Below are 27222 nucleotides of genomic sequence, written 5' to 3' on the forward strand. Positions count from 1 at the left end.
AACAAACAAACAAAATCTAAAAAATAAAAATAAATAAAATAAAAATAAAATATAATAAAAAAAAATGAGCTTTTGTGCTTTTACACAAATACGTAAAATATAAATCATGTGAAATGCCTTTATATAAAAGACTGAAATCACATCCTTCCTCGACTGTAACGAGGAGCAGCTTGTTTCTCCTCCTCAGAAACAAGCTGCTCCTTTTTCATGCTGCTGACTCTGAGGATGAGTTGGCGTGTTTCAGTCGTCTGAGTTTCTCAGGGAGAGTTTTGCTCCCAGCAGGTTTGAGGACTGGCGCCGCTCCACTTTCACGCTGCTTTACATTTCTAAAAAACAGCATATTTCTGGAGCGTCACGGTGGATCAGCGCTGAGAGTTACAGAACGTTTCACTGCAGCTGAACTCGGCTCCACTTGTTTTCTCTTCACTGTTTAATCATCTAAAAGGCAAATTATCTAATTAGAATATAAAAAAATCATATTTTCTTCCCCTTCAGTGGCTGAAGACGTCCGACTCAACACTTCCTCTCTTTAAACAGTCATTCCTTCTCCATTTTATAACATTGTTAAAGTCAAATAATCAGAATATAACATGAAAAAGTAATTAAATTGTGTCTGAAGTGCTACAAAGTTAGCAGAAACTCAACATCGACTACATGAGTCATTTACTTACAACTCTTTTTACATTTTACTCACTGTGGCAGTCACAGGCATTATCGTCAGAGTTTGAACTTTCCAACAGTCCTTGAACGCATCATCAGTTACTAAAGTTTCCGTGATAAAAAGTGACCAAAACAAAGGAGAGGCTGTTTACACAGAGCTGAGAGGAGAGGACAGGAGAGATTGGACAATGTATGGTCAAGTTATACAGTCTTGTGTTTTATGCCAAAACGCCACATTTTGCTGCCATGCCACGCCCAAATAGTGCGACGGTCTGCAAAGCTTTTAATACATTTTGATATCATAAGCCTCATGATGGTACTGAACAAGTCTGAAGTGGATCGGATTAAATCTGTAGGAGGAGTTTGTAAAAGTATGCGGCGTGGAAATGGCGAAAAACGTACAAAACACCATTTTTGATCCAAGATGGCTGACTTCCTGTTGGTTTTTGGGTATGGCTTCTTGAGACTTTTTGGTGCGTCTTCCCATGATGCATGGATGTATTAAATTTCGTGTCTCTACAACAAACCTGTTTTAGGGGCTCAATTCTAGGGGGCACTAGTAGGTCATTTAGCCACGCCCATTTCTGAAACCAATGTAATACGTACATTTTTCGACGGGATTGAATTTTGTCCCAAATTTGGTGAGTTTTGGAATATGATAAAGCCTCAAAAACACGATTCATTTGCTGTTATAATAATAAACAGACCAATTTTTAATAGGGTCCTCACACTGTTAGTGCTCGGGACCTCAATGTTATTAATTATATTCCATGTTTTCCTGCTGCGTCCAATTAAACTTCACAGCTTCTGATAAATCTGAACACACACATACACACACACACACACACACACACACACACACACACACACACACACACACACACACTCTGAGCTCTATCTCCAAGCAGCACATTGCTGCAGATCTCTGGCGGCGCCGTGGTAACGGGGCGGCGTGCCAGGCGGCGGCTGGCGGAGCAGATAAGGAGAGCTGTTGGACACGGAGCTGTTAGGAGCTCCCAGGAGGAGAACGAGGAGACGATTGAGGAGCAGCTGCGTTATAAACAGTCAGAGTGAAGACTCACCTGTCTGTCGTAGTGGATCTGAGTCTCCTGCTCGATGTCAGAGTCCAACTCAGGGACGTCAGAGACATCACTGTCTGACTCCTCACTGTTAGAGTCCCCATGACTGTCTACAGGAGAGACAGACAGGGAGACAGACAGACAGACAGACAGACAGACAGACAGACAGACAGACAGACAGAGACACAGACAGGGAGACAGACAGACAGACAGAGAGAGAGACAGACAGGGAGACAGACAGACAGAGAGAGAGAGAGACAGAGACACAAATTTTAATGATATTTTGGGAGTTTTTAACCCTTTAACTGCCAGTCTGTTTAAACAAAATCCCCCTTTTTTTTTTTACTGAAAAACAAAAAAAACAAAAAAGAAAATTAATTTAAAAATCAAAGGAGTATTAACTATTAATTATTATAAGGCCCTGGGATGGGTCAATGATTGGCAGCAACATTAATTTTGTTGCATCATTATTTTTTTTACAATGTCAGATTTAAAGGGGTAAATAAAAACAACAACACTGACTGGTTTTTGTTTCTTTTTTCTTCTCACCTGGTCCAGTCTAAACTGGTCCAGTCTAGACCTGGTCCAGTCTAAACCTGGTCCAGTCTAAACTAGTCCAGTCTAAACCTGGTCCAGTCTAGACCTGGTCCAGTCTAGACCTGGTCCAGTCTAAACTGGTCCAGTCTAAACCTGGTCCAGTCTAACCCTGGTCCAGTCTAAACCTGGTCCAGTCTAAACTGGTCCAGTCTAAACCTGGTCCAGTCTAAACTGGTCCAGTCTGAACTGGTCCTCTCACCTGGGACGCTGGTCTCCAGTCCCCCGTTGAGGACGGACTCTGGCAGGAACCTCCACTGGAAGAGGGCGTGGTCAGCTCCTCCTGTGGTCAGAACCCACTGGAGGTCATGTGACCAGCGGACGTTGGTCACATGGGCAGAGTGACCGATGTACTTTTTACACTTAGCTCCTGGAGGAGAAACACACAGGTTAACTACAGGACAGGAGGAGGAGGACAGGAGGAGGAGACACAGGAGGACAGGAGGAGGAGGACAGGAGGAGGAGAGACAGGAGGGACAGAGTGACCGATGTACTTCTTCCATTTAGCTCCTGAAGGAGAAACATATACATGGTTTAACTACTGAACTAAAGGAGGGAGGGATGTCTGAAAGAGGAGGGACAGGAGGACAGACAGGAGGGACAGGAGGAGAGACAAGAGGACTAGAGACAGAAGGACAGGAGTAGATAAAGGGACTAGAGACAGGGGGACATGAGGACTAGAGACAGAGAGAGGAAGAGGGACAGGAGGAGGACAGAGAGAAAGGAGGAGGGACAGGAGGACAGGAGGAGATAAAATCAGCCCAGAGACCTTTCCTGAGGCAGGGGAAGCGGTAGAGCTTGACGAGGCCGTGGTCGTCCCCGGTGACGAGGACGTTGGCGGCGTGGTTGGCGTCCACGGCGTTCACCTCGCTGACCGTGGAGTATTTGGGCCAGATGCCGCTGACCTCTGACCCCAGCACGCCGCTCCACGACGCCCACACCTGACCCTTCACCTCCTCCTTAGCCACGGGCTTCCCCACTGAGGGACAGACGGAGGACTCATAAAGTCATTCTGCAGCTCTTCTCTCTTTAAATCTGATAATAACTAACACCCTGTTTGCACATTTTTATCAATAATCATCAGAAACATGAGAAATTAAATATGTGGACGAGGCAGATTTTAATCATCCCGCTGCAGAGCGTTTCTTCTGTCTTCTAAAGAGACGAGACCGTCCTTCTCTCCGACTTCTGTCTCTATTCTGTCCTTCATTTTTCTGTCTTTTATTATGTCCATTTTCTGTCCTGAAAGTGAAAATCCTGATAACATCAAACCTCGTTTATCAGACCAACTCTGACATTAAATATTATTTAATGGATTGAAGGCTACCATAAATGGCTTAAGGTCACTTAAAAAACCTTAAAAATTGCTACAAAACAAATACAAAATACTGCTCCTTTTCCTAAGAAACTCCTCAAACTGTGAGGAGTCTGTAGCTCCTTTCATAGGTCTGTTTCACGGCGGGACATTTACGTCTCAGTAACGTCTCTCCTCCATCATGAACGAAGCGGGACGCCGGGATCAAGTGATTCACCAATGTTCCTCCTCCAGAGTCACAGAGAGGAACATTGGTGGGACTGTTGGAGGACCACTATGAACGGGACATCCCGCCAAGCCGGGATATTTGTAAACAAACCGGCATGGCTAACTGTGCACATAGTGTCCAGTCTCACGTCTCCTCCACCTATGCACTATGAAAGGACAGAATATCACTTTGCCTTCGAGGGATCACTATGACCGCCCTGAGGTGAAAAGCAGGTACAGATCTTTCTGGCAACACAGCGGGACATTTGTGGGACGGCACTATGAGATGGGCTCATGACTCACTGGGCATACGGTAGAAGAGACGTTCTCCGGCTCCGTCGTTGCTCTGCAGGATCTTACTGTCCAGAGACCAGTCCAGGTGGGTGATGAAGCTGCTGGACTGTCCACACTCCCCCACCTACACACACACACACACACACACACACACACACACACACAGGTGAGTCCTAGAGAGGCTCTGTATCAACATTATAAACATTGTGTCCTCCATGTCTCCACCTTCTTGTATCTCTGGGCGACGGCGTAGACGTCCACCAGCCCGTCGTTGGAGCCCACGGCCAGGTACGCTCCGTCTGGAGAGAACTTCATCTCATGGATCACCTCCTTCCTGTCCTTGATGTGGACCACCTCCGTCATGTCCCTGAGAGGACACAGAGGACACCCAGGTAACCATCCAGGTAACCATCCAGGTCACCATCCAGGTAACCATCCAGGTCACCATCCAGGTTACCATCCAGGTAATCATGATACAGAGAGAGGATATCTAGTTAACACCAGGATACAGGACATATGTGTGTGTGTGTGTGTGTGTATGTTAGTATGTGTGTACCTGACTGTGTGTGTGTGTGCGTGTGTGTGTGTGTGTGTGTGTACCTGACTCTCAGTACAGTGAATGAGCCGTCCTTCATCCCCAGAGCCAGCTGGTATCCGTCCACGCTGAACGCCACGCTGCGGACCGCCTCCTCCATGTTACAGCGAGCGATCAGAGCGTGATCCACCAGACTCCACAACCTGAGACACACACACACACACACACACACACACACACACACACACACAGTTTAATTTAAGAGTTGATATCTAGATATATTCCATGGTTTAATTGATTGTGATTTTGGTTACACAAAACATTATTTTTCTGACTTTTGTCTTGTATATTTATTTGTGACTTTTTTTCTCGCAGATTTGCCACCTTCTTCTTATAAATCTGCAATTTCTTTTCTTGCTGATTTGCCACTTTAAAACCCGTATATCTGCGACTTTTTTTCTCCTCGATTTGCCACTTTTCTCTCATGAATCTGCAACTTTTTTCTTGTAGATTTGCCACTTTTTTCTCATAAATCTGCAACTTTTTTCTCGTAGATTTGCCCCTTTTTTCTCATGAATCTATACTATAATATACATATTTAATATGATAAATATTCACAAAGGGAGGAACCCACACTAAATAAATGAATAAATAAATAAATTAAGTGAGAAACCCAACAACATGTCAGTGTGTTTCTGTCTTGATGCTGTTGTTGTTTATCAGCTGACTGTGTTCAGGTTTAGTTGGTCTCTGAGGAAAATCCTTCAACACACTGAACCCAGCGGAGCAGTCTGTGTGTGTGTGTGTGTGTGTGTGTGTGTGTGTGTGTGTGTGTGTGTATGTGAGAGAGACCTGACGGAGCGGTCGTCGCTGCCGGTGACAGCCAGAGGTTTTTTGGGGTGAACGTCCAGCGCCCAGAGCTCTCCCTCACTGTGTCCCTGCATGATGAGAAGAGGCTTGTCCCGGTCCCTCACCATCACCTGGACAGACACACACACACACACACACACACACACACACACACCTCGTTACTTTACACTGCTACTAATGATGATTATTTTCTTTCTGATAATGATGATTTTTTTTCCTGAATAAAATTATCCTTTTGGAATCTTTTCTTGAAATCCAGACTTATTTTCATCTATTTGTGTGATAAGTTTGGGGATTATCAGGCAGTATTTTATAGTTTGTAATACTTATATGAAGTTATTAAAATCCTTCACTTATAAACAGCGTTCAGCTCCAAAATAAAACTCTTTAAAGCCTCTCTTTTACTCCTTCGTCTCCTTTCTCACCTCAAAGATCTCGCTGTCCTGCGTTCCCGCCAGGATCCGGTCGGCTCGCCAGCAGACGCTGCGAATAGAAAGACCTGGAGGAGGAGAAGAAGAGGAGGAGGAGAAGAGGATTAGATCAGCTGGAAATAACTCCCCAAAATATGTGGAGGAAGAAGAGAAGAGCTGCGAGGCACTGCGGCAGTAATTAGTAAAGGTTTAGAGAAGAGAGGCAGGTGACAGGAAGATAAGTCTAAAAAACATGGTGTGTTGGAGGATGAAACCCAAAGAAATCGGAGGAAGAGAGACAAAAGTTTGGGGAAGAAAATAACGTAACATGATACGATTGTGGAGGAAGAAAGAAAGGAGAAATGGAGAGGAAAGATTAGATTTTACTGAAGGTAACACACGGTTCCACACACCGTTCGTTAGCCGCGAGCTAACATTAGCTTTTAAAGTTGTTTTTATCACACTAAACGTGACTAACTGTTTTTAACTTCCTGTCGCTAAACGTGTGCAGCTTTCAAAATAAGAGCACAGTGTCGACCGCAGAATTTACAAGAAGACTTTCAAAATAAGATGCCTTGAAAGGCTGAAGTTAAATTGTTAGGAGTAGATTAAATCCAACTGGAAGTCAAGAAAAAAACAGATAATGGCAGAAAACCAGAGAGAGATCGATGATTACTGATTAGGAGGCATTTCTGATTCAAGCTCCCAGCTCTCATTATCTGGATTTAATGAGAATAGTCAAGAAGATTAAGTCCATTTGAGTTATTTTGTGTTATTGTGTCCATCTTTGTGCATCCTGGGGTCCCTAAACAGTCTGTGAGCTGCATAAATGGGGTCTGGGTTTAAAGCTGAGACTCTTGTGGATTCAATGAGTCCAAACTCTCAAGATTCATCCTTGCATATTTGATGTATTTATGGGAGGGATAGCATTTATGATTTACCCCTTTTTACATTTTTGATGTTTGATGTTCCGTCAGACATCCTATAACTGTTCGAAATAAAATCCCTGCATTATTGGTGCCCCGTGTGAGGCACCATATATTGTATGTGAGATGATGTTAGTGAGTGAAACTTGAGCTCAGTGTATAAAATGAGCTGCTGTGACCTCCAACTAGAGACCTGGAGCATCCAGACTAGAGACCTGGAGCATTCAGACTAGAGACCTGGAGCATCCAGACTAGAGACCTGGAGCATTCAGACTAGAGACCTGGAGCATTCAGAGACTAGAGACCTGGAGCATTCTCACTAGAGACCTGGAGCATCCAGACTAGAGACCTGGAGCATTCAGACTAGAGACCTGGAGCATTCAGACCAGAGACCTGGAGCATCCCGACTAGAGTCCTGGAGCATTCAGAGACTAGAGACCTGGAGCATTCAGACTAGAGACCTGGAGCATCCAAACTAGAGACCTGGAGCATTCAGAGACTAGAGACCTGGAGCATCCAGACTAGAGACCTGGAGCATTCAGACTAGAGACCTGGAGCATTCAGACCAGAGACCTGGAGCATCCCGACTAGAGACCTGGAGCATTCAGAGACTAGAGACCTGGAGCATCCAGACTAGAGACCTGGAGTATTCAGAGACTAGAGACCTGGAGCAGTCAGACTAGAGACCTGGAGCATTCAGACTAGAGACCTGGAGCATTCAGAGACTAGAGACCTGGAGCATTCTGACTAGAGACCTGGAGCATCCAGACTAGAGACCTGGAGCATTCAGACTAGAGACCTGGAGCATTCAGACCAGAGACCTGGAGCATCCCTACTAGAGACCTGGAGCATTCAGAGACTAGAGACCTGGAGCATTCAGACTAGAGACCTGGAGCATCCAGACTAGAGACCTGGAGCATTCAGAGACTAGAGACCTGGAGCATCCAGACTAGAGACCTGGAGCATTCAGACAGTGTGGATTTTCTCTGCTGTTCTTAAGGTCTTGGTCTAAGGACATTTTTCGTATATTATAATATACAATATAAAACAATATTTATTACGCAATTATGAACAGAAAATCTCTAATTAATCTGCAAATAAACTGGCATTCATTTTTAGGAGTCTAGGGTTAATTTGGCTGTTTTTGAATACTTTTGAATTGCTTTTATATACCATTTAGTGGTATGAAAGGTACTTAAGTGTGATCTTTTCTGCTGCTTTATACTTCTACTTCACAACATCTCAGAGGGAAATAAAGCAGTTTTTTACCATTCAAAAAGAAAACATTTCTCCAGATCTACAGCAGGACCCAGAAGTGACAGACTGACTCATTGCCAGAGGAAATATTTCAACTTTTGTTGAAGAAGTGACACACACACTCTTTCTCTACTTTCTCTCCTTCAGTACCTTCCAACCTCTCCGTCACACTCCTGCTCCCCACCATCTGAAATCTAATTAGCAGAGCCGTTCAGCAGCGCAGCGCTCAGCAATTAGAGCGTCTGCTGTCGCTGGCGGCCATGAACCAGCGTGTGAGGTTTCCTGTAACTTTGTTACCGACTCCTCCCTGGAGCTTCCCGAGCCGAGCGGGCCGGATACCAGACGAGTTTAGGGAAGCAAATTGGAAAGACTTGCAGCGTAAGAGCTCTGTAGGAGGGAATTCTGATGTGTCATCTCTCAAGTGTTAATAGCAGCCGGGAGGAAAAACTTCACCTCAACAAATCGCTTCTGAAACCGCCCGGAGGAGAAAAACGTGAGAGGAGACTTATCATGACTTGCCCTCGTTTTATTTTGACATCTTCTCTTCCTCCTCACACTCAAAAACACTTTTGTTTTTAATGTTTAGACTCGTGTGGGAGTCGAGCCGAGAACAGATGACAAATGAAGAAGACAGGTGTGTCCTCTCAGACGGTTTTGGCGTTATTAGATTATTAAATGTGCGTTTTTGAGCAGTTATCATCCCTTAAGTACGGACAATGATCTACTCCACCTTCTAGTAGGTCCAGTATGTTGTTATCAGTCCATTCACTGAACTGCTCCACCTTCCAGTAGGTGCAGTAGGTTGTTATCGGGTGTAACAGTATTGAATTGGCTGATAACAACCTACTGGACCTACTAGAAGGTAGAACATGTCATCAAATGGGCTGATAACAACCTACCAGACCTACAAGAAGGTGGAGCAGTTCATTGAATGGGCAGAAACTGACCCACTAGAAGGCAGAGCAGGTAGTTGAATGGGCTGATAAAAACCTACTGGACCTACTAGTAGGTGGAGCAGTTCATTGAATGGGCAGGAACTAACCTACTGGAACTGGACCTACTAGAAGGTGGAGCAGGTCATTGAATGGCTGATAACAACCTACTGGACCTACTAGAAGGTGGAGAAGGGTCATTAAATGGGCTGGTAACAATCTACCGGACCTACTAGAAGGTGGATCATCATTGAATGGGCTGATAACAACCTTCTGAACCTACCAGCAGGTCATCAAATGGTCTAAAAACAACCTACTGGACCTTCTAGAAGGTGGAGGAGTTCATTGAATGGGCTGATAACAACCTACTGGATCTACTAGAAGGTGGAGGAGTTCATTGAATGGGCTGATAACAACCTACTGGATCTACTAGAAGGTGGAGGAGTTCATTGACTGGGCAGATAACAACCTACTGAACCGACTAAAAGGTGGAGCAAGTCATTGAATAGGTTGATAACAACCTCCTGGACCTACTAGAAGGTCATTGAATGGGCTGCCAATAAGCAGTTCACTACAATACACTTTACAAAAGTTCACAGCAATCGAATTGAATAGTTGTTTTGAAATATTTCAATCTGATTTTAAACAGATTTTGCAGATTTTGCCACTAACAAAGCTGATAACGGTGCAAAACTTCTCTCTCCAACATTTTAACAATCTGACTTTCAGACAGTAGAAACGTCTGGAACACTTCCTGTCGTCACTGCAGACAAAACCAAAAGTCTTTCTCTGACAGTTAAACTTCAACCTTCTCCAGCTCCAAATCCACCTCTGACTGGCAGCGGGGATAACAGAGGCTTTCTTCTCTAACTTTCTCCTCAGAAATCTTCACAGGAGTTATAAAAATAAAAAAAAAGGAGGCCAGGGGGCTTAACCCCCGCAGCTCCTCCCGAAGGAATACCGTCGAGTTCAGACATCCACCACCTCCCAGAATCAGGTCAGTCTCAGACAAACTTTCACACCCTGCTCTCCTTAAAAACTTCTCCTCAAAGACAGAAAGGCAGCTGAAGACAGGAAGACGCAATCAAATGTCTCCGTTAGAGAACAGAAACGAGCTGAAGCGAAGTGAAAGACTCAAACTTCCACCTCCTCTGCTTCTTCATCTTCTCTTTCTTTTTCTTTTTCAAAGAGAGACAAAAGCATCACAGCCTTCAGCTGGCAGTGCTTCACACTGACCTTCCCTCTTCTCTTTATGCTGCTGAGCAGGATGACGTGCACAGTCTGCCTTTAGAAGAACACAGATAGTGATATTTGACTTGAGGTTTGTAGAGGAATAAAAGGTTTGAACATCCAGTCAGGGACAAAGACACGGAAAGGCCAGAGCGCTCATTAACAGGAGCTCCACGCGGTCTAAAGGTCTCCGCCTGGTTTAACCTGCGTTTCATTGAGATGAAAAGGAGATAGAATAAATATTTCATCCATTTATGCAATAAAATGTGATATTTGAACTGATCTTTGTAGCTTCAATAAGTCTAAAAGTTAGTGGAATTCTGTGGGCAGGTTTGAAAAGTATGTTTTCTTTTGAAAAAATTTCAAAAATTCACTGTAAAAACGGGTATTATCGTCAGAGTTTGAACTTTCCAACAGACCTTGAATGTTAATAAAAGTTACCGTTATAAAACAACCAGATCCTGTTAAAAACATTAAATCTGCTCCTCAGAGACACTGAAGACATGATTGATTCTGCTGAGAATCTGTTTACACAGAGCTGAGAGGAGAGGACAGGAGAGGCTGTTTACACAGAGCAGAGAGGAGAGGACAGGAGAGGCTGTTTGCACAGAGCAGAGAGGAGAGGACAGGAGAGGCTGTTTACACAGAGCAGAGAGGAGAGGACAGGAGAGGCTAGAAACATGACAATACTTCAATATGAACAATATGTGGATTTTTGTTGTTGTAATTTCACGTCTTGTTTTGGTTATTATGTGTCTATTTTCGGTAATTTTGTGTCTATTTTTTGGGGACATTTAGGTCTTTTTTGGTAATTTTGCAACTTTTCTCTGTAATTTTGTGTATTCTGGGGGAAAATGTGTGTCTTTTTTGGTCATTTTACATCTTGTTTTTGTAATTTTGTGTCTTTTTTTCCGGAAATTTTGCCGGTCCTGAGACAAATATTAACTGAAAATGTGTTTACACAGAGCAGAGGGGAGAGGACAGGAGAAGCTGGAAACATGACAATACTTCAAATTTCATCATTTCAAAGTGATGTAAAAAAAATGTAAAAGAACAAAAAAAAAAAAAAAAAACCTGATAAAGCTTGAGAGTATTCAAGCTGTTTCACACCAAGCATGGAGTTTTAACAGAAACATTTGCACAAAAAAAAATGTAAAAAATAAATAAATAATTGTTTGATGACTGATACGTGCAGCAGAAAAACGTATGAAGTTAACTAAAAATATCTTTGACTTATGCAATCCTTCGTGGAAAATTCACATGCAGATTTTTTTTAACGTGCTGATGGTGAAAATAAATTCACATCTAACCACAAAAAGTGAAACAAAGAACAAAAACCTATTATTTTCTCGCTTTCATAGCTTCGACTGATGTTTAAAGTCCAACGCCACTAAGAAAACAACCTTTTCAGGCTCCTTCACTGGTGGATTCTTCTTAATTATATCACACGTTACTCATTTAATGAGTCTATTATCTCCTCTTTCATTAACTGTTACTCTCTGTAGATGTTTGGTTTGTGTGTTAAATAGTTTTTATTACCTTTGTAGCCCTGCTCGGCCTCTCGCAGGTCGATCTTGGTGATGGGTTTGAAGTCGGCGTCCCACAGACGGATGCAGCCGTCTCTGCCACCGGTGGCAAAACCCTCCTCACAGGAGTACATGCTGAAGATCCCAGCCTGCACACACACACACACACACACACACACACACACACACACACACACTTTAACACAACTTTAAATAACAAAGAGGAACTTAATGAACAACAGACCATTAAATTCTTCTTGTTTCACATTAAGACTTGATGAGATCAAATAAAACTTTAATTATCGAGGGAAACAAAGTGGGTCGAGTGCAAATAAAGAACCGAACAATAACAAACAAAAAATCTAAAATATATAAACATTTTATTTTATTTTTTTGTGCCAAAATCAGGTCAACAAATTTGCTGATGCAGATTAAAAATGACTCATAATATATTCTGCTATTAAAATGAAAAATGTAAAGATTACCTTTGTATCTTTGTTTTTTAAGCAATATTTATTTTGAATTTTTGGACAAAATAACCATATTTCTTAGGAGCATTTTTCAAATTTTCTGACATTAAATAGATGGAACGATTAATGAATCAATTAATAAATTAATAAGCACATCAATCAATAATTAAAACATAATCCAGTCCTTTGTAAACTTTTTATGCAAAACAATTCGAGTCAGGTTATTCAGTTTAATTTCTTCAATTTTGTTTTATTTTGTCTTATTTTTATAGTAATTTTTTTTGTGCTAATTTTGAAAAATTGTAACATTAATTTTTATTTTTTTTAGTATTTTCTGACATTAGATAGAAATAATTAATTTATTGAGGAATGAATAAAGATAATAATGAAAACAAGCATTAACTGCAGTCTGGAGTTTAACTTTTGATGCTAAAATAAAAAAATAAAAAAATAAAACAATAATAATAATAATAATAAAATAACAATAATAAAAAAAAACAAATAAATAAATAAAATAAATAGAACGTTGAGGTATCTATAAATGCTAAAGTCAGTTTCTGTACTTCCTCCTCTAAATGAAGGGTTCTGACCCCGTGTGCAGCCTGGACCGTCCGGATCAGGTTCAGGACTTTCCAGACGTAGATGTCCCCGTTCAGCGCTCCGGAGTACGTGATGTCATCTTTAGCCGACGCCACGCAGAGGATCGTCTGCAGGTCGCCCGTCTTCCCAAAGATCCCTCGCTTCGGAGTCAGAGCGTTCCCACACAGAGACCAGAACTACAGACAGACAGAGAGACAGGCAGGCAGACAGGCAGGCAGACAGACAGGCAGAGAGAGAGAGAGACAGGCAGGCAGAGAAGGCACTTCATTTATTATATTTTCACTTTGGCTAAGTGCACTGTAAAAAAAAATTTACATTTTTTTTATAATTTCCAGAAATTTACTGTTTTATTTTACAGTTTCCTTTCTTGTTTTTCTACATTAATTGCAAACGCCATGAAAAAAGGAAAATTTATTATAAATATTAACCATAAATGTTTCTGTATTAATGTTGGGTGTGTGTGTGTGTGTGTGTGTGTATTTAATGTGTGAGTGTGTGTCTGTATTTGTGTGTGTATATTTATATGTATTCATGTGTGTGTGTGTGATAGTGTGAGTGTATTAATGTGTGTATTAATGAGTGTGTGTGTGTGTGTGTATTTATCGTGTGTGTGTATTATTTTTGTGTGTGTGTTAAATGTATGTGTATTATTGTGTGTGTGTGTGTGTGTGTGTGTTACCTTGATGTGTTTGACTCCGCAGCTCACCAGACGGTTTTGTTGAAACGGATCCCAGCTGACGTCGAAGATCTGGAGAACAGAGGAGATGTTAGAACACACACAGACACACACACACACACACACACACACTCACACACAGACACACACACACACACACACACACACACAAATAATACACACTATCACACACACGATAAATACATGCACACACACACACACACACACACACTCACACACACACACACACACACACACACACACACACAGACACACAGACACACACACACACACACACACACACACACAAATAATACACACTATCACACACACGATAAATACATGCACACACACACACACACACACACACACACTCACACACACACACACACACACACACACACACAAATAATACACACTATCACACACACGATAAATACATGCACACACACACACACACACACTCACGCACAGACACACACACACACAAATAATACACACTATCACACACACGATAAATACATGCACACACACACACACTCACACACAGACACACACACACACACACACACACACAAATAATACACACTATCACACACACGATAAATACATGCACACACACACACACACACACACACACACACACACACACACACAGAGGCTGACCCTGTCTGAGTGTCCGGTGGCGGTGGCGAGGATCTTCCCTCTCTTCCACTCCCAGATACACACTGTGTTCTTGGCGTCCAGGCCGACCGAAGCTAACCGCTACAGAGAGAGAGAGAGAGAGAGAGAGAGAGAGAGAGAGAGTGAGAGAGAGAGTGAGAGAGAGAGAGAGAGTCATGTTAAAGAAAAATGTAGAGATTTATGCAACTCTCAGACTGTTTAGGGACATTTATATGCATGTTATCAGCGTAAAGTGGGCATGTCTCTAAATACGAGACTCATTTGTACCCACAGAACCCATTTTCATTCAGATAGCTCAGAGGTCAGAGGTCAGAGGACCCCTTCGAAAATGACCAAATGGGCTCATTGAATCCACAAGAGTCTCAGCTTTCCAGTCAGACCCGATTTATGCAGCTCACAGACTGTTTAGGGACCCCAGGATGCACAAAGACTCACACACAAGAGGACACAATAACACATTTACTGCATGTTACAGCATGACTGTAAAGAGACTCGTGGGGAAACACAGAACAGATATCTGCAGGTCAGTTATTAACCAGTTTGGAATGAGACTCAACCTAATAAAATGTTGTGTTCAAGCTCCGCCCATCAGCTGACTCACATGAGACAAACCAGGAAACAGGCTGTTATTCACACACACACACACACACACACACACACACACACACACACACACTCTCTGAGAGACAGACGATAAGATTCAGCTTCAGACTAAAACCTCCACTTTGACTGAAAGAGGACGACTTGAGGAGATTACTGGGAATACTGGAACAGCTCCACTTCACCCAGCTGCTGAATCCACAAACTGAAGGACAGTTTTACAGGAAAGTAAAGTAACTTTGAGAGAACAGGGAGTGGCTGAGCTGTTTGTCTGCTGTGTTTTCAGCTTCACCCAGAGACTAAATGGCTTCCAGATCAGAGATGGATTTCTGCTGTTCTGTCTGCCACGACATCTTTAAAGATCCTGTTCTTCTGAAATGTAGCCACAGCTTCTGTAGAGACTGTCTGCAGAGCTGGTGGACGGGGAATCCAACCAGAGAGTGTCCGGTCTGTAAGAGAAGATCTTCAAAGAGGCTTCCACCCTGTAACCTGGCGTTAAAGAACCTGTGTGAGAGATTCTTACAGGAGAGAGATCAGAGAGCTTCAGAGGGTTTCTGCAGTCTGCACTCTGAGAAACTCAAACTCTTCTGTCTGGACCATCAGCAGCCAGTGTGTGTCGTCTGCAGTCACTCAGAAAAACACACCAACCACAAATTCAGACCCATCTATGAATTACCACAACAACACAAGAAGGAACTTCAGGAAACTCTGGAGCCTTTAAAGAAGAAGTTAGAGGTTTTTAAAGAAGTTAAAGTGAAGTTTGATCAAACAGCAGAACACATTCAGGTCCAGGCCCGACGCACAGAGACGCAGATTAAGGAGCAGTTTAAGAAGCTTCACCAGTTTCTAGAAGAGGAAGAGGAGGCCAGGATGGCTGCACTGAGGGAGGAAGAGGAGCAGAAGAGTCAGATGACGAAGGAGAAGATGGAGGCTCTGAGCAGAGAGATAGCAGCTCTTTCAGACACAGTCAGAGCCACAGAAGACCAGCTGAGAGCTGAACACTTCTCATTCCTGCAAAACTACAAGGCTGCAGTGGAAAGAGTCCAGCAGCGCCTCCTGCTGGAGGATCCACAGCTGCCCTCAGGAGCTCTGATAGACCAGGCCAAACACCTGGGCAACCTGGCCTTCAACATCTGGAACAAGATGAAGGACATGGTCTCCTACTGTCCTGTTGTTCTGGACCCAAACACTGCTGATCCAAAACTCTTCCTGTCTGAAGATCTGACCAGTCTGAGACCAGGAGAGGAACAGCAGCTTCCTGATAATCCAGAGAGGATTGGTGGTTACTGCTCTGTTCTGGGCTCTGAGGGCTTTAACTCAGGGACTCACAGCTGGGACGTCCAGGTTGGAGACAGTACACGCTGGTTCCTGGGTGTGTTAGCAGAATCTGTACCGAGGAAAGAAGCTCCACAGTCTGGATTCTGGGGAATGGGGTTCCGTGAAGGTAAATACTTTGTGCTGTCAGCACCAGACCCAATGACTGTTCTTAGTGTGCAGAAGAACCTCCAGAGGATCAGAGTGAATCTGGACTGGAACAAAGGAACGCTGTCGTTCTCTGATGCTGATACTAACACACAGATACACACCTTCACACACACTTTCACTGAGAGACTGTTTCCATATTTTTACAATAGTGATTATGATCAACCACTGCAGGTTTTACCAGAGAAGGTCTCTGTGGCTGCAGGACAACAGGAATAGACGATCAGCATCGTTCTGAAGTCTTTGAGGAACATGTGACCATGTTGTCCTTGTGTTTTATCCTCTGTCAGTGTGAGGAAATGATGTCATGATGATGTCATGATGATGTAACTTCAGATCAAAGAGCTGTCAATCACTCTGTGACTGGCAGGCGCCTCCGTGGTTTCCTGTTTGATTATTGATCAAATCTTTAAAATTAATTCTCTGTAAAAACTTAATTCTCATTGATTGTTTTTTTCTTTTACTGGTGTTTGAGGGTGTTATATAAAAAAAATACTGTTAAATACATGACAACTATTGCTGTCAAACTTTTTACTGTTCTTTTAAGATTTCTTTTTACATTTCTTTACGTTAAATTTAAAGTTTCACTCTAAGAAAGCATAAAGTTTAATTAATTTTACATTCAGCAATAAGATGTGTATGTTTTGTATTTTAACATAGAATTTACTTTCATTTAACATACAAGAACATTAAGCAATTCAATAATACTTTAAAAAGAAATCTTTCTCATTGTATTTAATAATAGATGTCAACTTCCATGTTCTGGTTAATATTTGTAAATAAAGTAATTAGCTTTACGGCATTTGCAGTGTTCATGCATTATTGGGCTTTTATTGTGAAGGGCGGGGCAGGTTTGTGGTAGTGGGCGTGGCTCCATGTAACCAGTAATCCAACCAGTAAATCTTATGAGAAAGAGAAAAACAGGCAGAGTTGCAACACAGATTCTTGTCTTGTTGTCTCTCCTGATTTATGCAGTTCAGGCTTATTCTGACATTAGTATGCAGAAATATTCAAAGCCACAATTTTTAACCAATTTACATGCATGGGATCAGCATAAAGTGGGCATGTTTCTAAAGAAGAGACTTATGGGGATCCACAGAAGCATTTTCATTTAGATATCTTGAGCTCAGAGGTCAGAGGACCCTTTGTTGGGCTCATTGAATCCACAAGAGTCTCAGCTTTCCAGTCAGACCCGATTTATGCAGCTCACAAACTGTTTAGGGACCCCAGGATGCACAAAGACTCACACACAAGAGGACACAATAACACATTTTACTGCATGTTACAGCATGCCTGTTAAAGAGACTCAGAACTTATTTTCATTCAGATATCTGCAGCTCAGAATTATTCACCAGTTTGGAATGAGACTCAACATGATAAACTGTTGTGTTAAAGCTCCGCCCCTCAGGTGACTCACCTGACACAAAGAGACACACACACACACACACACACTCTGAGAGACGGACGATAAGATTCAGCTTCGGACTAAAACTACTAAAACCTCCACTTTGACTGAAAGAGGACAACTTCAGGAGATTACTGGGAATACTGGAACAGCTCCACTTCACCCAGCTGCTGAATCCACAAACTGAAGGACAGTTTTACAGGAAAGTAAAGTAACTTTGAGAGAACAGGGAGTGGCTGAGCTGTTTGTCTGCTGTGTTTTCAGCTTCACCCAGAGAATAAATGGCTTCCAGATTAGAGGACGATCTCTGCTGTTCTGTCTGCCACGACATCTTTAAACATCCTGTTCTTCTGACATGCAGCCACAGCTTCTGTAGAGACTGTCTGCAGAGCTGGTGGACAGAGAAACCAACCAGAGAGTGTCCGGTCTGTAAGAGAAGATCTTCAAAGAGTCTTCCACCCTGTAACCTGGCGTTAAAGAACCTGTGTGAGAGTTTCTTACTGGAGAGAGATCAGAGAGCTTCAGAGGCTCTCTGCAGTCTGCACTCTGAGAAACTCAAACTCTTCTGTCTGGACCATCAGCAGCCAGTGTGTGTCGTCTGCAGAGATTCAGAAAAACACACCAACCACAGATTCAGACCCATCGATGAAGCTGCACAACAACACAAGAAGGAACTTCAGGAAACTCTGGAGCCTTTAAAGAAGAAGTTAAAGGTTTTAAAAAAAGTTAAAGTGAAGTTTGATCAAACAACAGGACACATTCAGTTCCAGGCTCGACGCACAGAGACGCAGATTAAGGAGCAGTTTAAGAAGCTTCACCAGTTTCTAGAAGAGGAAGAGGAGGCCAGGATGGCTGCACTGAGGGAGGAAGAGGAGCAGAAGAGTCAGATGATGAAGGAGAAGATGGAGGCTCTGAGCAGAGAGATAGCAGCTCTTTCAGACACAGTCAGAGCCACAGAGGATGAGCTGAGAGCTGAACACGTCTCATTCCTGCAAAACTACAAGGCTGCAGTGGAAAGAGTCCAGCAGCGCCTCCTGCTGGAGGATCCACAGCTGCCCTCAGGAGCTCTGATAGACCAGGCCAAACACCTGGGCAACCTGGCCTTCAACATCTGGAACAAGATGAAGGACATGGTCTCCTACAGTCCTGTCATTCTGGACCCAAACACTGCTGATCCAAAACTCTTCCTGTCTGAAGATCTGACCAGTCTGAGACCAGGAGAGGAACAGCAGCTTCCTGATAATCCAGAGAGGATTGGTGGTTACTGCTCTGTTCTGGGCTCTGAGGGCTTTAACTCAGGGACTCACAGCTGGGAGGTCCAGGTTGGAGACAATACACGCTGGTTCCTGGGTCTGTTAGCAGAGTCTGTCCCGAGGAAAGAACTCCCAAAGTCTGGATTCTGGGGAATGGGGTTCCGTGAAGGTAAATACTTTGTGCTGTCACTACCAGGTTCATCGACTGCTCTCAACGTGCAGAAGAAGCTCCAGAGGATCAGAGTGAATCTGGACTGGAACAGAGGAACGCTGTCGTTCTCTGATGCTGATACTAACACACACATACACACCTTCACACACACTTTCACTGAGAGACTGTTTCCATATTTTAACAACAGGGATGAGGATCATCGCCCACTGCAGGTTTTACCAGAGAAGGTCTCTGTGGCTGCAGGACAACAGGAATAGACGATCAGCATCGTTCTGAAGTCTTTGAGGAACATGTGACCATGTTGTCCTCGTGTTTTATTCTCTGTCAGTGTGAGGAAATTATGTCATGATGATGTCATGATGATGTAACATCAGATCAAAGAGCTGTCAATCACTCTGTGACTGGCAGGCGTCTCCATGGTTTCCTGTTCGATTATTGATCAAATCTTTAAAATGAATTCTCTGTAAAACTTAATTCTCATTGATTGTTTTTTTCTTTTATTGGTGTTTGAGGGTGTTATATAAAAAAATACTGTTAAATACATGACAACTATTGCTGTCAAACTTTTTACTGTTCTTTTAAGATTTCTTTTTACATTTCTTTACGTTAAATTTAAAGTTTCACTCAAAGAAAACATAACGTTTAATTAATTTTACATTCAGCAATATCATGTATATGTTTTGTATTTTAACATATAATTTAATGTCATTTAACATTAAAGACCATGAAGCAATTTAATAATACTGTAAAAAAAAAAAAAATCTTTCTCATTGTATTAATTAACAGATTTACGGCATTTGCAGTGTTCATGCATTATTGGGCTTTTATTGTGAAGGGCGGGGCAGGATTGTGGCAGTGGGCGTGGCTTCATGTAACCAGTAATCCCACATTCAGACTCCAGCAGAGAAAATCCATGCTGTGATTTAGTTTCAGAAACTTTTGACATTTAGTAGATTTGTGTATTTAGTGTGATTGTATAGCAGTACTTGTGTTGTGTTGCCTGTTGAGAAAGAGGACACAATAACACATTTTACTGCATGTTACAGCATGACTGTAAAGAGACTCGTGGGGAAACACAGAACAGATATCTGCAGGTCTGTTATTCACCAGTTTGGAATGAGACTCAACCTGATAACCTGTTGTGTTAAAGCTCCGCCCCTCAACTGACTCACCTGAGACAAACCAGGAAACAGGTTGTTATTCTGCCTCACTGACACAAAGAGACACACATTCACACTCTGAGAGACAGACGATAAGATTCAGCTTCGCCACCATTTTTAACCCATTTATATGCATGAGATCTGTGGGCATATTTCTAAAGGAAAGACTCGTGGGTACCCATAGAACCTATTGTCAGACCCGATTTATGCAGCTCACAGACTGTTTAGGGACCCCAGGATGCACAAAGATTCACACACAAGAGGACACAATAACACATTTTACTGCAGCAGAAACACTGTGTGATTTCTGCCCAAAACTGCTTTGGTAAAGTGCATAAAGTGGGCATGTCACGTTAATAAACAGCCTGAATATATTTAATTAAGAATCATACGAAAAAGAGAAAAACAGGCAGGGGTCCCACACAGATTCTTGTCTTGTTTTATCTCCTGATTTATGCAGTTCAGGCTTATTCTGACATTAGTATGCAGAAATATTCAAAGCCACCATTTTTAACCAATTTACATGCATGGGATCAGCATAAAGTGGGCATGAAGAAACTTTTGGGTACCCCTAGAACCCATTTTCATTCAGATATCTTGAGCTCAGAGGTCAGACGACCCCTTTGAAAATGACCATTTGGGTTAATTGAATCCACAAGAGTCTCAGCTTCACACTCAGACCCGATTTATGCAGCTCACAGACTGTTTAGGGACCCCAGGATGCACAAAGATTCACACACAAGAGGACACAATAACACATTTTACTGCATGTTACAGCATGACTGTAAAGAGACTTGTGGGGAAACACAGAACAGATATCTGCAGCTCAGTTATTCACCAGTTTGGAATGAGACTCTGAGAGACCTGATGACCTGTTGTGTTAAAGCTCCGCCCCTCAGCTGACTCACCTGAGATGCACCGGGCAACAGGCTGCATTTTTAACCCATTTATATGCATGAGATCTGTGGGCATATTTCTAAAGAAGAGACTCATGGTACCCATAGAACCTATTGTCAGACCCGATTTATGCAGCTCACAGACTGTTTAGGGACCCCAGGATGCACAAAGATTAACACACAAGAGGACACAATAACACATTTACTGCAGGAGAAACACTGTGATTTCTACACGAAACTGCTTTGGTAAAGTGCATAAAGTGGGCATGTCACGTCAATAAACAGCCCGATATATTTAATTAAAAATCATATGAAAAAGAGAAAAACAGGCAGGGGTCCCACACAGATTCTTGTCTTGTTGTCTCTCCTGATTTATGCAGTTCAGGCTTATTAGGGCCACGGGGCAATCGCACCGAACACTATTGTTATACTGTGAATTTTTTCTTCTTCCTCTTCCAGACACAATTTCGTCCCGCTACAAAGTACATATCAAAACGTGCGGTTTGATTGGGATCAGTGTGCTATTACTTTTCTCTACGGAATACAAATTTTTTGCGACGTAAGTCAAAATTTTGCATTGAAATGAATGGGACGGCCGAAAAAAAATGAGGGAAAAAGAACAATAATTGGAGATTTTTAAACGTCTACTTCTCCGGCATAATTTCACCTAGAGACTCCATTTAAACTTTAAACAGTAGACACAAGTCTTGTGTATCGGTGTATTAATCCACGTTTCGATAGGTCATATAGTTTTTTTTATCAATCCCTGTTCAATGACCATGATCATTTTTGGAGAAATTCTGAGATTATAATGGGTGTGTATTGCACGGAATGTTCGTGTCACAGTGTGTGACATCATCTCCAGAGTGTCGAGGGAGAGAAAAAACTGTCAAAAAATAAATTTGAAAACTGCGCTCCAGGCCGCAAATTCCACTCTACAGAAATAATTTATACATAGAAACGTAGGAAAATTAGTCTTCTCCCTCACAATCCTCTGGTAAAGCTGTCAGAGTTATAGTTTGGGCGTAGGACGCACAGATGCACCACCAACACCACCAACAGCCTCATTGGCTCCCATATTAAAAACGTAGGAAGATTTCTGTAGAAAAACATATTTAACAGTTTTTCAGATCGCTCTAACAAAGCTATTTCTTAATTTTTCTTCACAAAAAACATATGTAGACGTTCAGGAAGAACTCTGGACGCTCAAAGTGAAGTCGGATCAATGATAGGTATTATGGTTTTGCCAAAAATGCTTTCTGTTCGAGGCCAGAAATTCCAGTCTGTCCACCTCTGGCTGCTGTCACTGTTCCGGTACATTCTACAGCGGCAGTTAATTCTGTTGATTGCTCTTCTCTGATTGGTCGACCCCAACGTCATTGATCCTTTGATCCTTTGATCCTTTGATGTGATTACGGTTACAGATACATGCACGCACGCATGCACGCATAAGCACCCACACTCCTCCAGATACACATATTTCACACACACACATTTTGAGGTTAAAGGTCATAGGTTGCTGTATAAATAAATACTAGAAAAGGAATGCTTGTTGTAGGTGTGCTCCTTGTATATTATATAGTATCATAACATTACTAGTATTAATTGTTATAAATACCTGAAGAATCTCATCATAGTGTACACACACTGGCAGTAGCCCCCGTGGCCCTTTCAGAATTTACCCAGAGGAAATTTTCTAGTTCTGACATTAGTATGCAGAAATATCCATAGCCACAATTTTTAACCAATTTACATGCATGGGATCAGCATAAAGTGGGCATGTTTCCAAAGAAGAGACTTATGTGGATCCACAGAACCATTTTCATTCAGATATCTTGAGCTCAGAGGTCAGAGGACCCCTTTGAAAATGACCATTTGGGCTCATTGAATCCACAAGAGTCTCAGCTTTACACTCAGACCCGATTTATGCAGCTCACAGACTGTTTAGGGACCCCAGGATGCACAAAGATTCACACACAAGAGGACACAATAACACATTTACTGCATGTTATGGGCATAAATCGGTCTGTAAAGAGACTCGTGTGCTGGTAGAAGCGTCTCTGTTCAGATATCTGGAGGTCTCTGCTGCCTCTGAAGGGTAAAAAACTTTCCCCAGCCTTAATTTGAGCGTCAGGCTTTTAGAGGAGAAAGAGAGCGAGCGGGCAGCAGGAAGTGATCCGTGCTGTTGTGTCGGCAGTTTTTGTTTCTGGCCGGCACTTTTGGTCATGACGACTTAACGGCTGCGAGTAAATCACACAGTAAACACAGAATCAATAAAATAATCATAAATCCAAACTGAATAATAAATCAGGAGCTGGGGCTTTTGGTGCAGCTTATTCCTTATGAAGTCTGGAACACTTTGAGTTCAGCTGCTACAGACCTGCAGAAAGACTCTCTAAACCACCAAACCTCTGATCTTTGGACCAGGAGGAACCGGCTCTGATGATGTCACGCCTCATGAAGCTGTGATTGGCTGTTTTAGGTCTCCGTCAGTGAATCCATGATAGAAATAATGTGGCAAATCCTCAAATTTTAGAAATAATCTAGATCATAATCATCATCATAAAGTTTATTTATACGGCACTTGACAATATTCCAAGTGCTTTATGGTGAAGAAGCAGCAGATAAAAGCCAAAAACAACAAAACAAACAAGAATAAAATAAAAATACAAACAACAGAAGGAAGTTTTGAAAAAGAGTCTCTGTATAAAATGGTTGAGATACTTTAAAGATACTTTTAAATAATGGGATAATACTGGATAATACTGGCTTTTATGCTGCAGATATCTGTATTTGATTTATGTTCCCATTAAATTTGCTGATATATATATATATATATACGCTGTATACATTTTTTATTGATTTATATTTTATTATTATTATTTTATTAATAAAAAGAGCACTTGGTCAAGGTTCAGGAATATGTGGTTATTTGTTTAAAAATATATTCCAGCAAAAATAATTTTATTTTTTATGCTCTTTATTTTTATTTTATTTTTTAGATCTTTTAATTATTATTGATTTTTTATGTTTAAATTTTTCCTTTTTTTTTAAATTATTTATTCATTTTATTATCTTTATTTTTTTAATTTTATTTAATAAGCTCACAGCACTTGGTTAGGGATCAAAAAAGTTTCATATTATTATATATATTATATAAACATTTAATATTTCTTTAAAAATGTATTCCATCAGGCACGAGACAGGACCTATTGAATTTTAATTTTTTTACGCTCATAATTTTAATTTCAATGTTTTTTTTAATCTGTTCATTTCTTTCAATTTATATTATATTTATTTTATTTTTTATTAATTAGCTCACAGCACATGGTTAGGGATCAGGAAAGGTTTATATACATGATTTAAATATTGAATATTAAAGAAAAGCTCAATGCAAACAAGCAAAATTTATGCAGCTCACAGACAGTTCAGGGACCTCAGTAAATTCACATACTGGGGACATGATGGACAACTGTTTTTATGACTGTTGACCTGCTATCTCCCCCTAAAACCCCTGTGAGGATCCCACACTCTGAACTCGTGTGAAGAAGCTGAATCTGTCGATGTGACGCTGCCAGTTAATAAATGACTCAAAGTGTTTGTCTGCTGACAGATGAACTGAGTCACAGCCAGTCAGAGACAGAAATATCTGCAGACTCACAAGGAATAACAGCTTTAGAGCTGACACGTTGACTTTTTAACCCTCTGAACCCCAACGAGATGTTTCAGGGCGTTTTTTGATCATTTATCATTCTCCTCTCTGTGTCTTTGTGTTTCACTGCAACATATAAAAAATGCAGCTCTGCTGAATCAGCTCAATCAGAACAACTCAAACAGTCTTTGTGCAGAATAACACAGTTAGAATAACAGAAATCTGAAAAAAAAGTTGAATTTCTCTGATAAAAGACACAAAATAACCAAAAAAAGATGTAAAAATGACAAAAATAAGATGAAAAAATACCCCAAAAAACACCAAAACTATCATATAAAACACAAAATAACCAAAGAAAAGACATAAAATTATCAGAAATGACACAACAGAAGCAAAAAAAAACACGTAGTTGTCATGTTTCCAGCCTCTCCTGTCCTCTCCTCTCAGCTCTGTGTAAACAGCCTCTCCTGTCCTCTCCTCTCTGCTCTGTGTAAACAGCCTCTCCTGTCCTCTCCTCTCCTCTCTGTCACTTTTTTCTTGTCTTTTTTTGTCACTTTTTATAACTGGTGATGCGTTCAAGGACCGTCGGAAAGCTCAAACTCTGACGATAATGCCTGTTTTTATAGTTTCTTTCGATGATAAAAGTCTGGATTTCTGGCGATTTTTTTAAGGAAAATGTGTGTGTGTGTGTGTGTGTGTGTGTGTGTGTGTGTGTCTCACCTGTCCGTCGGCGCTGAAGGCGAGGCAGGCGATGCCGTGTGTGTGTCCGTCCCTCAGCAGAGAGACGGTCTGGACAGTGAAGGAGTCCCACACACACACATAGGGATCCTTCCCCACCTGACCGGTAGCCACCAGGGAGCGCTCAGGGTGTAACGCCAGGCTGAGGAGGAGCAGGAGGAGGAGGAGGAGGAGGAGGAGGAGGAGGAGGAGGAGGAGGAGGAGAGGAGGAGGCAGAGAGGAGGAGAGGAGAGGAGGAGGAGGAGGAGGAGGAGGAGGAGGAGGAGGAGAGGAAACAAGAAGTGGAAAGAGAAATGAAAGGAAAGAGGACAGGGAACAAGGAGAGGAGGAGGAGAAAACAGACTTACATTAAAAAATGATATAAAAACATATTCAACATTTAAAACATTTAGCTGATCTAGAGTTACATTTTTCACATCCATTACTTCAATTAAAAGTACACAAAATACTCTAAATAAAGAAGTGAAAGTAAAAGCCCCTTTTCTTTTTCAGACAACTCATTCATGTTAGTTTTTCTATTTATTATTTAAGATGCTTTTGTTTTTTTTCTACACATTTTTGACATCTGGTCAGGACTTTTATTTTGAAAATATCGACACATTATTGTGTGTGTGGAACTTAAATTCATACACACACACCGACATAAAACAGATTTATGTCTCTAGGTTGAATATTAAATAATGAAAAATCTTACCATTAAATGAACTATTCTACTGTCTATTTTCTATTAAATAAAAATATACCATTAAATTATTATTCATTTTATAAAGAAATAATTTCATCGTTTTAAATATTTTTAAAAATTATAATATTATACAATCTATTTTTTTTAAAGAAAACATACTTTTCAGAGTGTCAAAACATCTAGAAAATATTCTGTTATTAAAATAAAAAATGTAAAGAGTTGATTTGTCAATGTCACTATTTTAAGCTTCATTTTAATGTATTTTTGTCCTGATTAAAGTGTTTTTCACTCATGATTCATTAAAGAACACTCAGAAACTTTAAAACTCTGACAATAGTTTCTGTTTTTAGAGCATCTAGCTTTGATAAACGAGGTATTTTTGGTGATTTATGATTTTATTTTAAGCCTGTCAAACACTCTGCAGGTTGTTGGGTTCAGACAGATCTATAAATACATGAGAGGAAAGACTAAAAATACATAAATATATTCACATTTCTGCCTGTTTTAGTTCAGATAAAACTCTTTTATTCTCTCAGAGGGTCAGTGTGTGTGTGTGTGTGTGTGTGTGTGTGTGTGTGTGTGCTGCTTTACAAAGAGACTGCTATAAATACAGTCACTGCTTAATGGCATCATTATCAACACACACACACACACACACACACACGTGCACGCAACAGGCACACACACACACACAAGTATGCACAATACACACAGACACACACACACATGCACGCAACAGGCACACACACACAAGTATGCACAATACACACACACACACACACACACACACACACACACACACACATGCACGCAACAGGCACACACACACACACACAAGTATGCACAATACACACACACACACACACACATGCACGCAACAGGCACACACACACACAAGTATGCACAATACACAC

At 41.4% G+C, this 27222-nt stretch overlaps 3 protein-coding genes across 3 annotated transcripts in view; 2 read left to right on the plus strand and 1 right to left on the minus strand.

The window, feature by feature from the left end:
• LOC131993935 (echinoderm microtubule-associated protein-like 6) overlaps nt 1-27222 on the minus strand; it is an 87790-nt gene that overhangs the window by 36054 nt on the left and 24514 nt on the right. The window contains exons 3-15 of the mRNA XM_059360014.1: nt 25606-25765; nt 14248-14346; nt 13585-13653; nt 12896-13081; nt 11849-11984; nt 5980-6053; nt 5537-5664; nt 4750-4887; nt 4375-4516; nt 4159-4273; nt 3103-3312; nt 2536-2703; nt 1743-1849 (exon numbers count right to left, since the gene is read on the minus strand). Of these exons, the coding sequence (XP_059215997.1) occupies nt 1743-1849; nt 2536-2703; nt 3103-3312; nt 4159-4273; nt 4375-4516; nt 4750-4887; nt 5537-5664; nt 5980-6053; nt 11849-11984; nt 12896-13081; nt 13585-13653; nt 14248-14346; nt 25606-25765 (1732 nt within the window). The remainder of the gene's footprint in view (nt 1-1742; nt 1850-2535; nt 2704-3102; nt 3313-4158; nt 4274-4374; nt 4517-4749; nt 4888-5536; nt 5665-5979; nt 6054-11848; nt 11985-12895; nt 13082-13584; nt 13654-14247; nt 14347-25605; nt 25766-27222) is intronic.
• On the plus strand, nt 14983-16949 carry LOC131993927 (nuclear factor 7, ovary-like). The gene has a single exon (XM_059360006.1). The coding sequence runs from the start codon at nt 15169-15171 to the stop codon at nt 16564-16566; it is 1398 nt and encodes a 465-aa protein (XP_059215989.1). The 5' UTR covers nt 14983-15168; the 3' UTR covers nt 16567-16949.
• Nucleotides 17795-19701, plus strand: LOC131993926 (nuclear factor 7, ovary-like). Its single transcript, XM_059360005.1, has one exon. It carries the CDS (start codon nt 18034-18036, stop codon nt 19432-19434), a length of 1401 nt encoding a protein of 466 aa, XP_059215988.1. The 5' UTR covers nt 17795-18033; the 3' UTR covers nt 19435-19701.

Source organism: Centropristis striata, chromosome 20 (genome assembly GCF_030273125.1).
Source record: "Centropristis striata isolate RG_2023a ecotype Rhode Island chromosome 20, C.striata_1.0, whole genome shotgun sequence".
In the NCBI taxonomy this organism is placed as follows: domain Eukaryota; kingdom Metazoa; phylum Chordata; class Actinopteri; order Perciformes; family Serranidae; genus Centropristis; species Centropristis striata.

Excerpts from the sequence above, each read along its gene's own strand:
- LOC131993927 (XM_059360006.1), top strand. The coding sequence starts at position 15,169 with ATGGCTTCCAGATCAGAGATGGATTTCTGCTGTTCTGTCTGCCACGAC.
- LOC131993926 (XM_059360005.1), top strand. The coding sequence starts at position 18,034 with ATGGCTTCCAGATTAGAGGACGATCTCTGCTGTTCTGTCTGCCACGAC.